The 21,417-nt window shown below is 44.4% G+C and overlaps 1 protein-coding gene across 1 annotated transcript in view; it reads left to right on the forward strand.

Annotated features, from left to right (window-relative positions):
* LOC134572981 (keratin, type I cytoskeletal 18-like) overlaps window positions 1-21,417 on the forward strand; it is a 102,743-nt gene that overhangs the window by 67,399 nt on the left and 13,927 nt on the right. Inside the window, exons 5-6 of the mRNA XM_063432332.1 lie at window positions 1,229-1,393; window positions 7,108-7,233. Coding sequence (XP_063288402.1) covers window positions 1,229-1,393; window positions 7,108-7,233 — 291 coding nt within the window. The remainder of the gene's footprint in view (window positions 1-1,228; window positions 1,394-7,107; window positions 7,234-21,417) is intronic.

Genomic DNA, 21,417 nt, shown 5'->3' on the forward strand with positions numbered 1-21,417 from the left:
TGATCTAAAATATATGCCGTGTCACAAATGTTCTAATTAAAAAGGTTAAACTACAGAATCAGTATGAATGACTCAGTTGCGATAACAAAGGAAAGGTTAAGAAAGCCAAACGTTGAGCAATGTACAAAAAGAAAGTCACTTTGGCCGAATTATGTGTATGTATATCTATATATTTATATATATAAAAGAAGATGAGTGCACTCTGGAGCACAAATAAACATCAACGTTTCAGTCCTCCTGGACTTTTCTCAAGACCTCAGTCCAAGAGCACTGAAACGTTGAAGTTTATTTGTGCTAAATAAAAGCATTTCTACTTTACTACTACTACAGTCTCCAGAGTGCACTCATCTTCTTTCCTATACTGTGGCTGGAGTTGTCTTCATCAAGACCGGGAAGTAGAGTGCTGGGATCGTGGATATATATATATATATATGTATATGTATATATATATATATGTTGTAACGGATCGCCTGGCACCCCGACTGGGTACCTCCGTTAAAGGATGCTCCTAGCGTTTCCTGAGGACTCCAAGCACTCTGGCAGACACCACAATCACCGTATCGGAGAAGCATATGAATCCTCTCAAGCCTCTGAATGCTGTAGACAGTTAAATAGGAACCATACGAATAGGTTTGCACTCCTAGCAGTCAAACTGAAACAGCATGCAATAAATCCTCCCCCAAGAATGAGACGACACTCCAGATTTAATCTCAATCTCCCAGGGCCATAGTCCAAAAGCAGCAGGCGGGCAACCAGGCTTCTCCAGTTCATAGTGGCGAGGTTGGTTTCGCCACATATGTTATTTCCAGATTCAGTCTAAAACTCAATCCTATATTGCATGCCTTATTGTAATCATTCACATACTGTAATGCTTTAGATACACTGTGTGGAACTATATACATGGTCAATTTATGTCAGTGTTTCAAATGCTTATCCTCCATCTAAAAGCCCTCTTATTGTACTGTTCTATGTCTACAATGTTAAAAAAGCAAAGTCACTGTTCTGTTCAGTTGCATTTGTCAAATACAGTAATGCAAAACCTGTAATCATAATCATTAATGTTTCTGTATTTTCTTTCTGCCATCATGAAGTTCTTCTCTTTCCTCCATCAGAATCGATATTTATTATATTGTTACTGACCACAAATGTAAGGAATGATAATTTTTGTACGTTTTAAGATAAGTTTTTCTTCTCCTGCAGAATATGACAGGTATTGTTTGTATCTTAGGAAATTGACGCACTCAAGGAATCACTTGCTAGAGGGAAGGTGGATGTGGAAGTCAATGCTCCCCAGGGACCAGACCTTAACTCAGTCTTGGCTGACATTCGCACACAGTATGAAGACATAATAAGGAAGAATAAGGAGGAAGCAGATGCCCTCTTTCAATCCCAGGTATTATTCATTCTTAAATTTGACTCTAAAGATAAATTATATGGACAGCCCTAGATGCTCACAAATTACATATTGGTTTTAAGAATACAAAGTCTCATTTTATTATGATATATTCTGTGATTATGCTAGGATGTTAATTATTATTTTATTATCTATATAGCGCCATCAGATTCCATATCGCTGTACAATGGGTAATTATTTAGATGGAAACTGTAGCTAAAGCTGAATGTAAAGGGGAGTGGAGACAGCACCCAATCAGGTGTAGTATCCAAAAGAGTGGATATAATTTCAGTTAAGAAATCAAATGGTAATAACTGAGAATAAAGTAGATGCAAAAAAAAAAAAAAAAGTCAGATTAACATTGTAAGGGACCGTTTCACTTACAAGAGGATAAAAATCGTTTAGGCGATAATCCCCTTTTTCATAGACCAGCAGCTACAGCAATCACCAATCTCCCGAATTCCAAACTGTACGAATTCACCAACTCCCGAACTGCAAACACACGAACCCTGGAATCAGCCGAACAGGAAAAGCATACAATCCGCTTACACTCCTGGCAGTCAGCATACAATCCAATTCCCCCAAAGAACGAGACGACACATCGCTTTGAGGGTTAAGCAGGAACTCATTTACTGAGGGCTACCTGCCCAGTATTTATGCAGGTCTCCCACCTGGTGGACACTCCCCTAAGGGACCAAATGGGATAATGAAACAGCAGACAGACATGTATCAGATTAGTACATACAGCCACAATACTTTCCCACAATGCATCCTGGCTTCCTCCTCTCTGTCCTGGAGATAATTAGAGAAGTAATTCAATTATCTCCCAGTACAAAGGCAAAACTCCATTACACACGAGGGGACACAAAGACAGACTATCACTTTAAAATACATAAAGACACATTTTCTACATAAAACACAGACATGTAACATATCCCCAGATAGCTCAGGTCTGAGTGCACATTATTAGGTGAATGGCACTCAGACCACACAAATACAGTTTAATTGCCATGGAGCTAAAGTCTTTACTTATACGAACCGGCTCCATGGCATAGCTATCTGGGTTAAAGCATTCACATAAAACAAACTACCGAATTTACATGCATGCGTTTAATCCATACGAAGTAAAAGTCTCCGGGTTTGGTGCATGAAAGCCGGGCAGAAAAGCGCTGGCTGCCCGGGGAGCTCCAGAACACCGCCACCTAGCGGCCGCTAAGTGTAACAGCGGCCACCCAGTAACAATCAATTAAGCTGCGGTTAACCGCAGCTTCAGGGAGATAAATTGGCAGCACACTCCAGCTTCTGGGTGGCCAATTAACGGCGCCGGCCGGCTTCCCACGGCTCTGGGGAGGTTGCAAACAGGCTGTTTGTTCGGTAGATAGAATCTACCGAACGGCTGTGCAGAAAGGCAGAAATAAATCCTCTGCACAGTGAAATTAACTCTTTAGCTGCCGGTCCATAATCTAAAGGCAGCAGGCGAGCAACCAGGCTTCTCCAGTTCACAGTGGCGAAGTTGGTTTCGCCACAATTCTCCCCTTTACCAATTAGACTAACAGGGTACCTGACCTCCTGCCGGTCAGTGCCCTTGTTAGTCCAGCAGCCCACCCACAAGACAGAAACAGCAGTACAGCCCACCCACAATAAACGGTTACTACACCTGGGTAAGGGAGAATCTTGTCCATGTCCAGGTGCCTCACCACGGCTGTGTGGGGGACTGGTAGGCTGCCTTGGTGGGTTGCTGAGGGGGCAGAGACCAGCGGTACTCTGTCCTGGTGCCAGCACTACAACGGGAGTAGTCTGGTTGGAGCCTGGTTGCTGGAGACTGACTGTCTCCCCTTTAGGTGCATAGCTCGGCTGCCGGAGGGGGAGACCGACTGTCTCCCCTTTGGACACACCGCTCTGTGGCTGGAGGACAGGCCCGACTGTCCCTACCCCTTGTGCTGTAAGTGCAGAGACTACGGTCCCATCTGCACAGTTGTGGGGCTTAACATCTCCCCTTGGTGGGTTAGGCTGCTGCTGGAGAGAGGGTGTAACAAGCTCCTTTCTCTGGATGGTAAACTGCCGCTGGGAAAAGGGGTTAGCAGGCTCCTCTCCCTGGCACTCTCTCTGCTGGTGGAAAGGGGGACCAGCTGTCTCCCCTTTCATTCTCTTGTTCTGCTGCTGGGGGGCGAGACTGACGGTCTCTGTTCCCTGCAGGACACTCAGTCGCTGGGGAGGAAGGACGGTACCTTCAGCTCCCTGGGGTGCACACTGCCGCTGGGGAGGAAGGACGGCACCTTCAGCTCCCTGGGGTGCACCCTGCCGCTGGGGAGGAAGGACGGCACCTTCTGCTCCCTGGGGTACACACTGCCGCTGGGGAGGAAGGACGGCACCTTCTGCTCCCTGGGGTACACACTGCCGCTGGGGAGGAAGGACGGCACCTTCTGCTCCCTGGGGTACACACTGCCGCTGGGGAGGAAGGACGGCACCTTCTGCTCCCTGAGGTACACACTGCCGCTGAGGAGGAAGGACGGCACCTTCTGCTCCCTGGGGTACACACTGCCGCTGGGGAGGACGGACGACACCGTCAGCTCCCTGGGGTACACACTGCCGCTGTGGAGGAAGGACGATACCTTCTGCTCCCTGGGACACACACTGCCGCTGGGGAGGAAGGACGGCACCTTCTGCTCCCTGGGACACACACTGCCGCTGGGGAGGAAGGATGACACCTTCCGCTGGGGGAGGATGGACGACACCATCAGCTCCCTGGGGTACACACTGTCGCTGGGGAGGAAGGACGGCACCTTCTGCTCCCTGGGACTCACACTGCCGCTGGGGAGGAAAGACGGCACCTTCTGCTCCCTGGGGTACACACTGTCGCTGGGGAGGAAGGACGGCAACCCCCCTTGCCCGCTCTGATTCCCACGGCAAGTACTCTCGCACTGCTTTCTTCACAAGCTGCACTATACTCTCCGAGGGGTTGGGTCCGCATAAAGCCAGCACCACGGTGACCTCTCTGTCATACGCCTCTTGAGTGTAGCTGGGTGCCATGCTTGCTCTGCTGAAGTTGGTTCCTTAGTAGATAGGGTCGCTATACGGGTACTAACGTTGCCCTCAGTTTGTAAATCCAGGGGATGGTGTTACCTGTCCTTCTGGTTGTAGGAACGATCCCGCCGCTTGCCACCAATTGTAACGGACCGTTTCACTTACAACAGGATAAAAATCGTTTAGGCGATAATCCCCTTTTTCATAGACCAGCAGCTACAGCAATCACCAATCTCCCGAATTCCAAACTGTACGAATTCACCAACTCCCGAACTGCAAACACACGAACCCTGGAATCAGCCGAACAGGAAAAGCATACAATCCGCTTACACTCCTGGCAGTCAGCATACAATCCAATTCCCCCAAAGAACGAGACGACACATCGCTTTGAGGGTTAAGCAGGAACTCATTTACTGAGGGCTACCTGCCCAGTATTTATGCAGGTCTCCCACCTGGTGGACACTCCCCTAAGGGACCAAATGGGAGACTGAAACAGCAGACAGACATGTATCAGATTAGTACATACAGCCACAATATTTTCGCACAATGCATCCTGGCTTCCTCCTCTCTGTCCTGGAGATAATTAGAGAAGTAATTCAATTATCTCCCAGTACAAAGGCAAAACTCCATTACACACGAGGGGACACAAAGACAGACTATCACTTTAAAATACATAAAGACACATTTTCTGCATAAAACACAGACATGTAACATATCCCCAGATAGCTCAGGTCTGAGTGCACATTATTAGGTGAATGGCACTCAGACCACACGAATACAGTTTAATTGCCATGGAGCTAAAGTCTTTAATTATACGAACAGGCTCCATGGCATAGCTATCTGGGTTAAAGCATTCACATAAAACAAACTACCGAATTTACATGCATTCGTTTAATCCATACGAATTAGAACCAGGGGGTGGAGGTTCAGCGGTGCCTGCACGTAAATGTGTCCGGGTTTGGTGCATGAAAGCTGGGCAGAAAAGCGCTGGCTGCCCGGGGAGCTCCAGAACACCGCCACCTAGCGGCCGCTAAGTGTAACAGCGGCCACCCAGTAACAATCAATTAAGCTGCGGTTAACCGCAGCTTCAGGGAGGTAAATTGGCAGCACACTCCAGCTTCTGGGTGGCCAATTAATGGCGCCGGCCGGCTTCCCACGGCTCTGGGGAGGTTGCAAACAGGCTGTTTGTTCGGTAGATAAAATCTACCGAACGGCTGTGCAGAAAGGCAGAAATAAATCCTCTGCACAGTGAAATTAACTCTTTAGCTGCAGGTCCATAATCTAAAGGCAGCAGGCGAGCAACCAGGCTTCTCCAGTTCACAGTGGCGAAGTTGGTTTCGCCACAAACATGAAATAATTAAGAGTTCTAAGATGAAACCTGGGATCAGTAACCAGAGGAGAAAAAGAGCAAAGAGCAATGAGTATGAGAGAAGAAGCAAAACCGCAGGTGCATGTCAGCAGTGAATGAGATGCTAGCAGATTATTTTTGTTGTTGTGTAGGATAAACTTGTCTACTACAAAGTCCTACAAGTTGTTACCTGTAATACAAAAATTCTGTATGTTGTATCTCATCTGCATCTTGTATGCCTAGTTTGTCCAACTTCACCGAAAAACATGTGTTTAGATCATAGAAGTCAGCATATAAATCTTCTGTTCTGTATGTCAACCCTGAATCCCCCCCCCCCCCACCTTTCCCATTTTAAGGTAATGTTCTCTTGTTCTAACTCTCACTCTCTTGTATTTTGTTGGGCCTGTCTTGATATATTCTTTTGCAGATCTTCCATAATTCTAGTAGCTCTTTTGAGATTTCTCTGGTATAGTTAGGTATTGCATACAGTGGAGACAGCGAGTTATGGCCCCAGTTCCACCTGGATTCCTTGTTTGCCAGCCATGGCAGAGACAGCTTATCTGCAGTGAAATAACAGTTTGTATTTATCGCATTTAAATCTAAAAAAAAAATGTCTTTGCTTGGGAAGATAACTACCTTCATCATCTCTTTCTCTTGCATTCTGAGATAAAAGGTGGTCTTCCATTAGTTTGTCTACTTTTTTCTTCAATTGTTTAACAGCCTCAGTACAGTCCTGTTGTCTTTTCATAACATCTATGTAAACTTGTAGATACATCCACATTGTTTCTCTGTTTTGATACTTTTAACATGATTGTATCAGAATGCTGTGATTGAGCGCATGCACATGGTTATAACCTCGTGAGATGTGGCCTTTCTAGTAAATGTGTAGCAATGGCCCAGTCGCTAGTATTATATTTTGCCTGAAACAAAATAATCTCAATTTGAAGAAATGGCATGACATTGAGTTCTCCGACATTACAGCACAAAGCTAGCAATTTGAACATCACCAAAGTACCCATAAGCTAATGGGAAAACAGAAGCTGTAGAGGGAAACAGTGAAGTGAATTATTTAAAAGGCATAAGTAGTAGGAATTGATATACATATTTGGCTTTATTGGACTTGTATAATACTGCAACCCAGGACAAAGTAGCACATAAACAGGCAAACAAAGACTTTGTTGCTATGAGATGGAAATCTAATTCAATAATAATCACAAATATAAAACTTCTGTTGCCAGAATTCTTATTGTATACATTATAAAGGATTTATTTACAGAAATGGTACTCTTCATTTTGTTGATTAGAGTATTAATGTTTTTTTTTTGTTTGATTTTTTATATAGTATGAGACTGTGAATCTTAAATTGCAAAAGGAAGACCAAGAATCCCAGAAAGCACAAGATGAGTTGCGAGAGAAACGAAGCTTCCTGCAATCTCTACAGTTGGAGTTAGAGACTGCAAACAACCAGGTCAGAAAACATTTGATATCTTTACCTGCACTTAAAGCGGCACTGTCATGGCCGAATCCAGTTTTTTTTTACCCCCCCCCCTGCAGACTCCACTACATCTAATTGTACCCCTAGTCACCCCCAAATGCCCCTAAGCCCCCTCATATTAGCTACTTTTCAATCTTTATTTTGTGCTCGGACCTAGGTCCTGGGCGTCGCCATCTTTGTGTGGGCAGATGAAGTCCCTGTGGGACACGTCATCCCCCCACCCTAGATAGCGCTGTGAAATTCCAGCGCATGCCCAGTTAAACACTTGGGCATTCGCTACGGGAATTTCGTCTATTCATTCATTCGTCAAAAGACGAAGGAATGAATAGAAATTTCAGACGAACAAACTAACACAGAATATCAGTAATCGTTTGTTCGTTCAGTTTATTACAAGGAGGGAGCTACCGGCGTGCAGCTCCTTCCTTGTAAAATGTAAAAATAGAAGCGGCAGGGAGCAGTGCTTTCTGCCACTTCCTAAGTCCCCCCCCATGTCCTTCCTCACCCTATGGTGGTCATTATGACCCCAATATTAACAAAAGGGAGATTGAAATCCCCCGAATGGCCCTACTCACTATGCTGTGAGTAGGGGCATGTCTACTAAATAGTGAGCAGTCTGTGGCTGCTCACTGTTGGAAAAAAAACAAAAACCCTACCTTCCAACAAGTGGCCCCATGGTGGGGCATCGATTAACTAGCGGGGGGACATAGTGTCCCCCCAACTCCCCACCTGTGCCCCGCGAGTGGGGCTATGCAAATAAATGGGGGACATAGGGTCCCCCTTAGCCCCCACCCATAAGCGGCGGGTGGTGGCCCTAAAAGACAATTGGGGGGGAGCCTATTGTCCACCCCAATATGGATATGGGTAGATGCCCAATTATGGGCCAATAACGACAATGCAGCTTTTATAATATGAAAGATTAAGTGTCTTACTTGTGTTCAATCAGGAGAGTTTGGTACAGTTATTCCTATGCAAGTTTTTATGAGTGAAATTACCTCTAACCAGTATGCGGAGAGGTTCAAACAGCCCCATCAAATATGTGACATTGTGAGCAGACCTTGTGGACATCTCCAGCATTGTAATGTACATGCTGGGCACATATGAGCTAATCATTGGATACCATATACCACCTATACAAGATCTTTTCTTAAATGTTCAACATGAGTGGTAGAACATTTATAGTGTTCTCTTTATAGTGTGTTCCTTTCATGGCTCCCAACCAATTTTTGTCTGATATGGGAGTCCCTTTCCCATGCTTGTACACATGTTAGGGCATGAATATCGGTGGGACCTTATAGTAAATTTTAAATTAATGAGAAAGATTTTGAGGCTGGCCTTAGATATACACTTTTTTTTTTCAAAATCATACAGCTGTTGCCCACTCACATCTAAAGATGTTGGTTGGAGGTGAATAGATGCTTATAAGTTGGAAATACAAAAATGTTGCAGTAGCCGGGACAGTTTCCAAAGTAGATAAAGGTACTAAAGTATTATTATGATAAAACTGATATAGATGATGGATGTTTGCCCTTCCCCAGATTTTGAAGTTGATGTCTGGGATTAGTATGGATATAACCTTCAAGGGAGTTCCTAGTGAAACACACATTGACACAATAAATGTCAGGATCTGTCCCATAGAAGTAATGTGGTGGAGGTGGCAGGTAATATGTCTTTAAGGATGGGGCATTGTAACTTTTCCAACCAGGCTAACAATGACTGTTGGATTCCTTCTATCCAGTATTTTGATACTCTAACCCACTACAGTATTTTTGGTTTTATGTGTGCTGAAAGTACGCAGCTCAGATTGGCGGCTTTGTAATATAGTGAAATGTACCTCCATTCTGCATCGGATTGCATAATGTGCAAATGTTTACTCTCAGTCATCTGCCTTGCCAAATAAACCTATTGAGGGAAATTTGCAGGGACTGGAAAAAGAATAAAGGTAACGTGAGGAAGAGATATTGCAGTTTTGGGAGAAGGGTTGCTATATGGCCTGACCACGTTATGAATTTACTTTCCCAGCTTGTGAGGGTTTTTTGGATAGATTTTCCAATTTTGATGTACCGTATTTATCGGCGTATAACACGCACTTTTTTCCCCTGAAAATAGGGGAAAAATCGTGGGTGCGTGTTATACGCCGATATCCCATAATTACTTACCTGTCCTGAAGCGTGGGCCGGCTTCACAGCGCGCACCGCGGTACAGGAACTTTAATTTAAGGTTCCGGTTTCCGGCGGGACTGAAAGGAAGTGTGCACAATAGTGTGCACACTTCCTTTCAGTCCCGCCGGAAACCGGAACCTTAAATTAAAGTTCCTGTTCCGCGGTGCACGGTGTGAAGCCGGCCCACGCTTCAGGACAGGTAAGTAATTATGGGAGGGGAGGAAAGTACACTATGGGATGGGAGGGGAGGGGAGGGGGAGGAAAGTACACTATGGGAGGGGAGGGGGAGGAAAGTACACTATGGGAGGGGAGGGGGAGGAAAGTACACTATGGGAGGGGAGGAGGGGAAGTACACTATGGGAGGGGAGGAGGAGGAAAGTACACTATGGGAGGGGAGGGGGAGGAAAGTACACTATGGGAGGGGAGGGGGAGGAAAGTACACTATGGGAGGGGAGGGGGGAGAATACTATGGGAGGGGAGAGGGGAGAATACTATGGGAGGGGAGGGGGGGAGAATACTATGGGAGGGGAGGGGGGGAGAATACTATGGGAGGGGAGGGGGGGGAGAATACGAGGGGAGGGGGGGGAGAATACTATGGGAGGGGAGGGGGGAGAATACTATATACTATGGGAGGGGAGGGGGGGAGAATACTATGGGAGGGGAGGGGGGAGAATACTATGGGAGGAGGGGGGGAATACTATGGGAGGAGGGGGGAATACTATGGGAGGGGGGAGAATACTATGGAAAGGGGGGAGAATACTATGGAAAGGGGGGACACTATGGGATGAGGGGGGGGAATACTATGGGATGAGGGGGGAAATTTCCTGGAATTTCTTTCTAAAAATGAGGTGCGTGTTATACGCCTGTGCGTGTTATACGCCGATAAATACGGTAATTTAGGTGATAGAGGTTGGAAATTGAGAATGGGTGAGAGACTTCTAGAAAGGCTAGTGAGTCTGATCTTCAGTCATATGCATAGTTGGAGTTTAATAATTATAGTGTATCGTCCTCTATCCTTACCCCCATGGCTTGGGTTTTAGTAAGCTGCAATTTATAATAAAAGCACTTGCTGTACTCATGCAATATATTTTTTTTTAAATTGGCAGAGAATGTTTGGTTGGGTTAGTGTTAATAAGATTTCAATTACAAACAGGTAAAGCTTAAATTTGTGTTTACCCAGGGGTATACCTTTGTTGTGGGAGTACAGCCTAATCATTTCTGTCAAAGGTTCCAGGGATAGGATGTATAATAGCAGTGAAAGGGGGCACCCTTGTCATCCATTTGTGATAGGAAAGGGGTCTGAAAGAAATCCTGCATTGAAAACCCTAGCGCTCGGATTACTATACAATGCTTTAAAAACAGACAGGAAGGTCACTGGGAAATTGAATTTGGTAATGAATGCTTGGAGAAAAGACAATGAAGGCGGTCAAATGCCTTTTTTGAACAATAACAATATACTACTATCTTTTTGTCTTTGCAATGTCTTGACCTAGAGCGCTTCTCCACTAACCTCCAAACTCTCCTTTTACCTATCTCAAACCTCACCTGCCCTAGCTCTGCAATCTCCTTCTACAATTCCACACTCTCCTCTCAACCAGACATCATGGCACCTCCTATAATTAAACGCAGCAAGCGCCCCCAACTGGATACCTCCAAAAATGCTCCAGAACTGCTGAACGCTGCTGGAGAAAGTCTCCACATCTGACTTTCTCCACTATAAATTTATGCTGCGCTCTTACAGCTTGGCTCTTTCCTCTGCAAAAGTAAATTAATTCAATACCCTCAAAACCACACTCTCCCGTGAACCCAAAAGACTATTCCACACTTTTAACTCTCTTCTTCGCCCTGTTGTTCCTCCTCCTCCTCCTCAACCACCACAAACTTTGCAACTCACTTCACTGACAAGATCTCTACAATCAGGGAAGAGATCTCTCATCTCTCTGCTTCCCCTTACAATACTTCCCCCAACCTCCCTCCCTCCACTGTTCTATGTTAATTCGCACCCACTACAGCGCAAGAGGTTTCTGGTCTACTCCGGTTCTCCCGCCCCACCACATGCTCCCTCGATCCTATTCCCTCTTATCTCATCCATACTCTGTCTCAGGGGTCAAGTCCTGGGGAATAAAGTGTGGGAACTCACGCAAGTCCCCCCTCCCCTCCACTCCCCCTCAAAAAATTAACTTGTATGCATATAAAAACGCGTGCACACACACTGACAGGTTCACACATACACACACACTCAGACACACACATACACTCACAGACACACACATACACTCACAGACACACACACACACTCACAGACACACACATACACTCACAGACACACACTCACAGACACACACCCAGATACACACACACACACACACACACACATACAGACAGACATACACTCACAGTCACACACTCACAGACACACACTCACAGATACACACACACAGACACACACACACAGACACACACTCACACAGACACACACACACTCACAGACACACACACACATACACTCACAGACACACACACTCACAGACACACATACAAATTATTCATATTTTTTTACATTTTTTAAAAATGTCCACCCAGACTCCCTACCTGGAGAGCTGGCATGGACCTGTCCCTGGGGTCCAGTGGAGCTTCAGTGCGGCCGGCGCCTGTCTCGCTGTTAGAAGCGGCAAGGGAGCTATGTGTTCTCTGCTCCCTCTTGCTGCGCGTGCTGTCTATTGATGCAGGGAGCTGGAATATGACGTCATGTTCCAGCTCCTGGCATCAGCAAACAGCGCGTGAGGGAACAGAACAGAGAGAACACAGCTCCCTTGCCACGTCTGACAGGGAGACAGGCGCCCGCCAGGGGGGTCCATCAGGTGGCCATAAGGCCACCTCTTGGGCACCCCCATGACAGAGGGAGTACAGGGGGCATTTGGGGCTGCATTTTTTGCTGCCCCCTGAGTGCCTGCTAGACCACAAACGGGAACGGCGTTCCTGCTCTAAATAAAGTGCAGGAACGCCGTTCCCACAGGACTCGAGCCCTGCTCTGTCTCCTTCTCTTGCTTTGCCTATCACGAAAATTCTTAATCTCTCCCTCTGATCTGGCATATTTCCATTACCCTTCAAACATGCAACTGTAACCCCGATTCTAAAAAAGTCCAACCTTGACCCTAACTCCCCGTCCAACTACTGCCCTATCTCGCTACTGCCTTTTGTATCCAAGATCCTTGAAAGACTTGTGTATGTGAAATTAAAAGACTTCCTCGAGTCCAATTCTCTGGTCGACCCACTTCAGCCTGTTTTCCACACTTTTAACTCTGTGGAAACAACTCTGAGCAAAGTATTAAACAATCTACTTGTTGCAAAAAATCTGTCCTCTCTTGATCTCTCCCGTCCTTTTTGACTAGTGTCTCTGACTGCCTCTCTACTATTTCTAACTGGATGGCTGCCCACTTCCTTAAACTCAACTTGTCCAAAACAGAACTTCTGGTCTTTCCTCCTCAAGTGTTGCTACTCCTGTCTCTGTCTCCCTCCATGTTAATGGTGCTACCATCAGCTCCACCACGCAGGCTCGCTGCCTCGGTGTTCTCTTTGACTCCGACCTCTCCTTTACCTCTCATGTCCAGTTGATCACCAAATCATGCCGCTTACATCTCAAAAGCATTGTGCACATCCGCCCCTACTTAACGCCAGATGCGCTTAAGGTGCTGGTCCATGCCACTGTCTTTTCTCGCCTTGAGTACTGAAATCCGCTTCTCAGTGGTCTTACGTGCTCCCAACTTGTCCCATTGTCTATAATGAATGCGGCAGGAAGGCTCATCTTCTTGTTTGCCCGCACCTCCCATTCCTCACCCCTCTGTCAGTCCTTGCATTGGCTTCCCGTAAGATATAGGGCTCAATATAAAATTCTGGTTCTTGCTTTATATAATGATACTCCCATCTATCTATCCTCCCTAATAAACAAGTATGTCCTCCCTAGACCCCTATGCTCTGCCGAAGACCTGTGTCTATCCTCTGATGTACTCCCACTTCTGATGCTCGCATTCAAGATTTCTCTTGGGCTGCACCGTTCCTGTGGAACTCCTTTCTCCGTTAGATGCTCACCCAATCATTAAAATCTCACTTTTTGCATATCAATTAAACTGTAAATGGCTGCAAAAAAAACACACTAAGTCTTCATTGAGTACTATTCTACCAATCCCACATTAATAAACTCAACACATTATTTAACTCGTTCTGCCGATTTGTGCTACAATGTAATTACAGGACCCACCATTGTGACATGCTAAAAGAACTAAACTGGCTGTCGCTGGAATCCAGACGCACCCTTCATCTTTCCAGCCTTGTGTTTAAGAGCTTTTCTGGGAAACTCCCACCCTACCTGAACACAATGCTTTCCCCAGCTGTTCCCACTTCCTATAACCTCCGATCCAGTACCAACATTTTACTTAGTCTACCTCAATACAAAAAGAAAGCAGCCCGATCCTGCTTCTCCTACAGAGCACTGCAATTGTGGAACGACCTCCCGCACAATTTAAAATCTTCCCTAAGCCTAAAGTCCTTTAAGAGATCCCTCTCTACATACCTCAAAATAGAATGCACCTGTCATGGTTGATTATATATTTCCTACCTGTTCTATGTTAAATTTTTTATTTATTGTGTTTTAATATTGTTTTTGTATTTTATTGTACTCTAATTGTAACAATGCAATGATTTGTTGACCCAAGACATACTTGAAAACGAGAAAAATCTCAATGTATCTTTCCTGGTAAAATATTTTATAAATAAATAAATAAATCTACTTCCCTAATACTTCCCTTTCCTTTTGTGTCACGTAACCCCACTCCCTCTAGCATGTAAGCTCATTTAGCAGGGTCCTCAACCCCTCTGTTTCTGTGCGTCAAACTTGTCTGGTTACAATTACTTGTTTGCTAGTCCACCCTGTGTAAAGCGCTACGGAATTTGTTGGCGCTATATAAATATAATAATATATAGTGATCTCACTGCTTTCCTTGTGCTATCGTTACTTTGTCCACCCTTTACAGAGTCTACCTGGTCAGTATGTATGATAGTTGGCAGGGTGCAGATGAACCTATTCACAAAAAGTTAAGCAAAAAGTTCTGTATTTATGAGGGATATTTGTGTAGTTTTGCCTTTTTTTTGTATAGGTCAAATGATGCTGGAATTATGGGTACTGATATACTGAACAGAGCTATATAATATTTAAGTTGAGTTTTTTTGCAAAGTAAATGTGAAATAGTAAATGTCTGCATATATCATGTACATGAGTAGAAATAGTGTATGTGCAGCTAAAAACTTTATTAATAAATGTATTGTTATTATCTGTGTATTTTGATCTACCTATCCAAATAAACTTACAAAAATGTCAAAAAAGATGGAGCCTATGCTACATAAATATGATATCCTACATACAAGCAGTGGCAGTTCAAGGCTTTCTGAGGTCTTAAGTAAATCTTAAATTAGAGGCCTTATAATGTGAATTGTGACATCGTGTGATATGTGTTTTGACATTTTATGGGACATTTTTTGGGCTGTTAGTGATATAGTTGTAATCAAAATTATTTAATCCCCACTAAAAATCAAGTTTATTGCAAAAATTTACAGACGTCCAGCTGTTTGCAAATCAAACAAAAGCAGTGGTTTCCCTGAATTCAACTAAATATGCAACTTATAATTATTTTTCCAGTCTTGAAATTATTCAACACCTTCATGGCAAGCACCTTTAGTATCTAGTAGGGTATCCTTTTGCTGTTATGATATGCTGCAAATAAGATGCATAGCCAGATACCAGCTTCTGGCAGCGTTCCTAAGAAATCTTAGCCCATTCTTCATGAGCAATGACCCCCAGTTCAGTAATATTCTTCAAATCCCTCCAGAGATTTTCTATGGGGTTCAAGTCAGGTGAGTGAGATGGCCACTGTAGAATGTTCCAAGCCTTGGTGGAATTTGAGGTATGCTTGGAATCATTGTCGTGTATGATAGAAAACAGACTACCCAAAGAACCCCCAGGAAAGGGATCAGAAACTACAACCACCACACGATGAAAGAAAAAGAGAAATACATTACACAGAATTTCTCACAAGAAGGGGCTATCCCCAAAGAGAAAGAAAAGGAGATACAGTATAATAATTCTGAATCTCTAAACCAGAATACACCACCTTTTTTAGGGAGATGCCCAAAGACACACTAGGGACTGGATCCAGAACAGGGGATCCAAAGGACCATGGAGACAATATGGAATTGCGACAATTACCAACTATCAACTATAAAAAGAAACCTACCAAGAGAGGAAACAGAGCAGGAAACAGAGTCCAGCAGAAAAAATGCAGGGCTCAACAAATAAACTCTATCTTCAATATTTCTAATTACATCCTATCTCCACAAGAAGAAAAAGTACTGAAATACGGTCTGAAATTTGCACCTACACAACCGTCCAACCCTTTTTTTTTTTTTATTGATGTACAGAAATATGTTCGCAAGCTAACACGCCATAGGTTTTTTAATAAACGCAATCGTACCAAGCCACCAGATAGGAATACACCGTGGGGATACTCCAATGACTTATCCACTAGAGACATAGAAGGTATATGCTTACTAGAGTCCCTACAATCGGAGGAAGAAACATCAGGAGCACCGCACAAAGTCATCCACTCCCAATTTAGACCAACATCTGCATTTTATCCCAGCAATGAACAAGGGGAATATATTAGATTATACACAGATTTGGTACTAAACGATATCAAGGCTCTGTGTGCCAAAAGAAAATATTGTAAGTCTAATTTGACAAGAAAAGAGAAAGAAGCACTAACCAATTTACAGAAGAATGATACCATACAAATAAGGGAGGCGGATAAAGGAGGAGGCATCGTTATACAAAATATAGAAGACTATAAGAAAGAGTCATTTAGACTGCTTGATGACTCCACTACCTACCAGAAACTTAATAAAGATCTGACTCCAGAATTTTAGAGAAGAAACTCCTTACACTTCTCTCAGGAGCAAGAGATAAAGAAATGATCACTCAGGAAGAGTTTAGCTTCCTGTATCAGGAAAACACGGTAACAGCTATTTTTTTTATAAATCTCTTTTTATTGAAGAATAAAGAGTTTTCACATGTTGTACAACACTTAAAATAAGGAGGCAATCAATAACTCGTAGGTTGTAACAATTGGTCTCATGAGATGCGCAGATCTCCAAGATAACAATATAGGATGTAGGTGAGACGCGCAGGTCTCTATGTAACCTGGATAGTAAACAGATAACATGGAAACATGTAAACTTTGTGTATAGATCTAAAGGTCGCGTGGGTCTCTCTTTTGACCAGGCCTATCCAGTTGTATTCTGTGCGGCGTCATCTGTCTGATGCCACGGTCAGAATTTGTTATTCGAGTAGTGTGGGCATGTACTTGTGAGCCTAGCGCTCTGCCCTGCATCGATGTACTTGTCTGTGTTGTGAGGTCGATATGATGTCAGCTACACCTTCGTCTGTGTGCTTTGTATGGTTGTACTTTATATTTTGTTGTTGGTATGGTTTGTCGGTCGATTAGTGTCAATGTAGGTCGCAATTTAGGCGGTATTTGCCTATTAGTCCTGCACATATATCTATGTTTCTGGGGTCGAGCCGTCAGGACGCCCGGAAGGGGGAGGGGGGGGAGTATGCTTTCTCTGTTGATCGCTTATCTGTGGTTATAGTATATGTGTCCGGCGGGATGTGGGGCCTCCGAGGCGGCCACGGTCTAGTGGTGCGCAAGTTTTGCCCTGTCCTGGGGTTAGTTGCCAGTTCTGGAGTGACTCTATGCCCTATTGGGTTCATTTTGATGTGTGTATCTCCTTTGTGAGTGTGCCCCCTCGGCCTCCCCCATCCACCGTTGTGTCTCAGAGGCATTATGCTGTGGTTCCTTCGTCGTCAGTATCCCCCCGTCTCCCCGTGCGTCCGATCTTGGGACAGTTAGCCGTTCTCGATCAATTCCTGTGACCTGAGTATTGGCCTGTGTATTGGGCTTTACTCTCTGTCCCCTGTCCGCTAAGTGTCTGACTGCATTTTGGAAGTTACGTCTGTGTCAGTTGTGTGCGCCTCACGTCTCTCCCCCTCCATTTGCCGGACCGGGGCGCCCCCGCCCCCCTCCCCCGGCAACGTACCCCAAACACGGCCCCCACCGTTCGACATGCTTCTCGCTCTGTCCCATGAGGAGTGCCCTCATGCTCTCCGCCGAGCGGATCTCTTCCACTCCGTCATACCACTGGGTCATCGTGGGGGGTTGTGTCTGCTTCCACATTGCGGGTATAAGTGCCTTGGCCGCATCCAGTAGATGTCTTAATATGGATTTTTTATATCTTGAGATTGGGCACGGTGTTGAATGTAGCAAGTATTGCTCTATGTCCAAGGGGATCGTTTCCCGGAGTATCTCCGTGATTTTTTCACTGACTTGGTTCCAGAATGGCTGTATGTGTGGACAGTCCCACCAGATATGTTTCAGGTTGATTTATTATTAAGTTGACAGTCTTTATAGAATTACAGTCACTTTACTTCTGTCGCTATTTTTTAATGACTCCTTTCATGACATTTCATTTTGTTTCATTTTTATTTATTTTTTGAATTCTTTATTTTTGGTGTGCAGAAATTATTATACATGCATATAATGACATGTCAGCAAGATCATATAAGGCAAGAAAAAGTATGTAATGCAATAAGACATGTTGGAAATGCTGCACATTTATTTATGTATTAATTTTAAAAGAGACAAGAAAAATACAGTGCATCTATAATACAACAGTAAATGAATAAATGAGTAAGCTGAATGCACATTTATGAACTAATATTGAGAGAACCTCCAGGAGGCCCTGCAGGCAAGCCAGTTGTGAGTCCCACATATAAGAAATATGTGTGATGAATTTGAGTGTGATGCTGGAACAATATGCCAGGGATGTAGAGTTTTATAGGTCAGCAATTAATTCAGCCTATGCCCTGCCAGGGCCGCACAGGGCTTCGCCGTGGTTGCTCTGGTGTTGAACCTTGGAGTTCACTTGTGGGTAGGTAAATGGTATAGGAGTCGAGCTGACTTATTCTGCTGTACTGTTTCAAGACCAAGTATGGTGTAGGGTTCGGATTGATCACCCTGTGAAGTCCTGAAGAGTCACAATCTGCCAGTCCTAAGAGAGGTTTCCCACTGTGTCATTGCATCCCTTGGGCCTGCACTTGTGGGGTCTCATCCATCGTCTGCAAGGCCCCAATCTGCAGGCTCTGAGCATCAATTGATTTGTGTGGTGTCTCGGGTCTCAAGCGTGCTTCTTAGCTTGATCTAGAGGCTTCAAAGATTTGGTACAGGTGTTTCAGGACATCACTATGTCCTTTATCGAGATCTGGGGAGCATGCCTCCAGGACACCTCTGTCACTGAAGTTTGCCGTGCGCCCTCAGCACAGGTCAGAAGCCTCCAAGAGGTGGACCAGGATTACCCCCGCCAGTCCAAACACACAGCCCCTGTTAGCTTAGCCGTCTGAAGACTGCAAAAGGACTCTCAGGAGTAACCTCACTTGATGGAGAAGTACCGCAGGGGTAAGTAGCATTGTCGGTGGGGTTTGGTTGCTGGATTATTGCTCGGTTTAGGAGGCCATGAGTCAGAGCCCCCACAAGACACGTCCGACCGGCATGACAGTCAGCCCCCACCACCCTATTTTATTTTCATAACATTGTATCTGTATTCCTCAGTTTGTGAGGTTTGGTTTTAGGTTCCTAAATATTAGTTTTTTTTGAGGGGGGTTACATGTGTTATCTGTTGGCAGTTAAGTGACTTACTGCACCTGTGACCATAATATATTCATTTTGATTCACATTTTATACCTTGATATAAGCTATTTGCCTTTTTTTTAAAAAGGTGATTAGGAAAGGGCAACCCTTGTCAGATGCAGTAGATTATTAAATCCTCCTTGTGAGAAAGTTCTTTGATTAAGACACGTAGAATTGTGCCATATTGGATTATCCTTTTTTATCGCTCTACATCACAGTGGTGCTTTACATTACATTGTGTTGTGAATTTACTTTAATGATTTTATGTAAACCTATGGGATTGAATAAAGAAATGTGAATTTTATTGTACACTTCGTGGACGCCAGTATTTTCAATTATTTGCATATTGAAAGTGACCTGCCTCGCAGACACAGGGGTTGTGAATACTTCATTATTACTGTGATCCTATAAGTTTCCTGCATTCGTACTTTGTTATCTACGTTTAACCATCTGTCATGACCTTGCTCAGGTGCGATAGGAGGCTTTGGCCAGAGTTAACAAAAGAGGCTTTATTTGCAGGTTTTGACATATCAGCAGGTTAACTTATAGAATGAAATAGGGAGAAGGGAAGTGAGAGAAATAAACGTTAAGGCAATATGCCCCATAAAGATAATAAACAGGTTTGCAAATAATAAGAAAGCTAGAGATAACAGTATAGGAAGAATAATAAGACAGGTATAAACAATAAAGGTTTCAGGGTAGAAAAATAACACCTTGTAAATAAGAGTAAGCAGTGATGTCCAGATTGGGGTTATACAGGTTTGTATGGATCAGAAAGGCAGGATAAAGCAGAGTTGTAAGCAATCCAGGTTGGTATGAAGCAGGGTTGGTATAGAGCAGGGTTGGAAATAATCCAGGTTGGCAGGATAAAGCAAAGTTGCAGGCAATCAAGGTTGGTATGAAGCCGGGTTAGAAGTGAATCAGGTTGGAAGCAATAAAGGCTAGTCACAGGTTGCTTCTCAGGAGCCAGGATCTGAAGTCTTTTCAGTATGAACATCAACTTTAATGTAAAGGCCACTTGGTTTGTCAGGTGTGGCCTTTCATAGCATACTTGAATCCTGCTATGTAGGTGTGAGACTGAGGTGGCTAGTGAGGCCACTAGAGGCGAGAAACAGCTACTGGATTTAAAGGAAGAAATAAACTAACATAAAACTTAGTTGTCAGAATAAGATCCTGACACCATCAGAAAGAAGTGTACCGTTTAGGTATCTTATTCTGCTACCTGAGCATGATTAGCTGGCCAGTGCTGAAATACAAGTCACTTTAAATTTGCATTGTTTTGTTATGTTCTGTGTTTGGCTTGTTAGTCACTTCCTAATTCTAAAGAGCAATCAATACATGCACCATAGTACAGTGGGCCCCTTTCTTATTTTGTCTGGTTTCAACTTCACCACACACAAGGCATAAGAAGGCCAATATCATCATCAAGGACAGGGGTAGGCAACCTATGGCACATGTGCCATGCACGGCACTCAAGGTGTCTTTGCATGGCACTCAAGGCTGCTAGAGCCAAATAGGCTCTGGCCTATCAGGAGTCCCAGTGACACTTCAGATATCTGCTAATAAGAAAAGGAGGCGAAGGACAATCCTCAATTTATGCATTGCAGCACATAGGGGAAGTGATCTCAGCTCCTGTCCTTGATCTGTACCTGGTCAACCTGGTCCCCACTGGAACCCAGGGAAGCCACCCACACTGCTAGATATACACAGAAATGCAGAATAACCCTCCCCTCATACAAATAATACGAACAGCCTACACACAAACATACACACAACCCACACAAACTGAACACCACTAACAATCCACATACATGCACACAACCCCACATGCAGTGTCTTACATGCAATACCCTAAACAGCCCCACACATACACACACTACCAAACACACAATGTGACATATCCATCCACACTCACAATTCCACAAGCAGCCCCTAAACACAGCCAACATTCATAGGTATCATACACGATACCACAAACTACTCATGAACATATCCAATATAATAGCTCATAGACGCACAAATACAACGACACAAAGCAACTGCAGTATAAATAAAACAAGCAGAATACGGCAACATACACACCTCAATTAAAAAAAATAGGACCGGCACGCTACGGGACATCACCAGAGGCGGCTCTCTAATTAGGCGGTTTAGGCGGCCGCCTAAGGCCTCGCGCTGGCGGGGGCCTCGCGGCCGCCTAAACCGCC

This window comes from Pelobates fuscus, chromosome 9 (assembly GCF_036172605.1).
Source record: "Pelobates fuscus isolate aPelFus1 chromosome 9, aPelFus1.pri, whole genome shotgun sequence".
Taxonomy (NCBI): domain Eukaryota; kingdom Metazoa; phylum Chordata; class Amphibia; order Anura; family Pelobatidae; genus Pelobates; species Pelobates fuscus.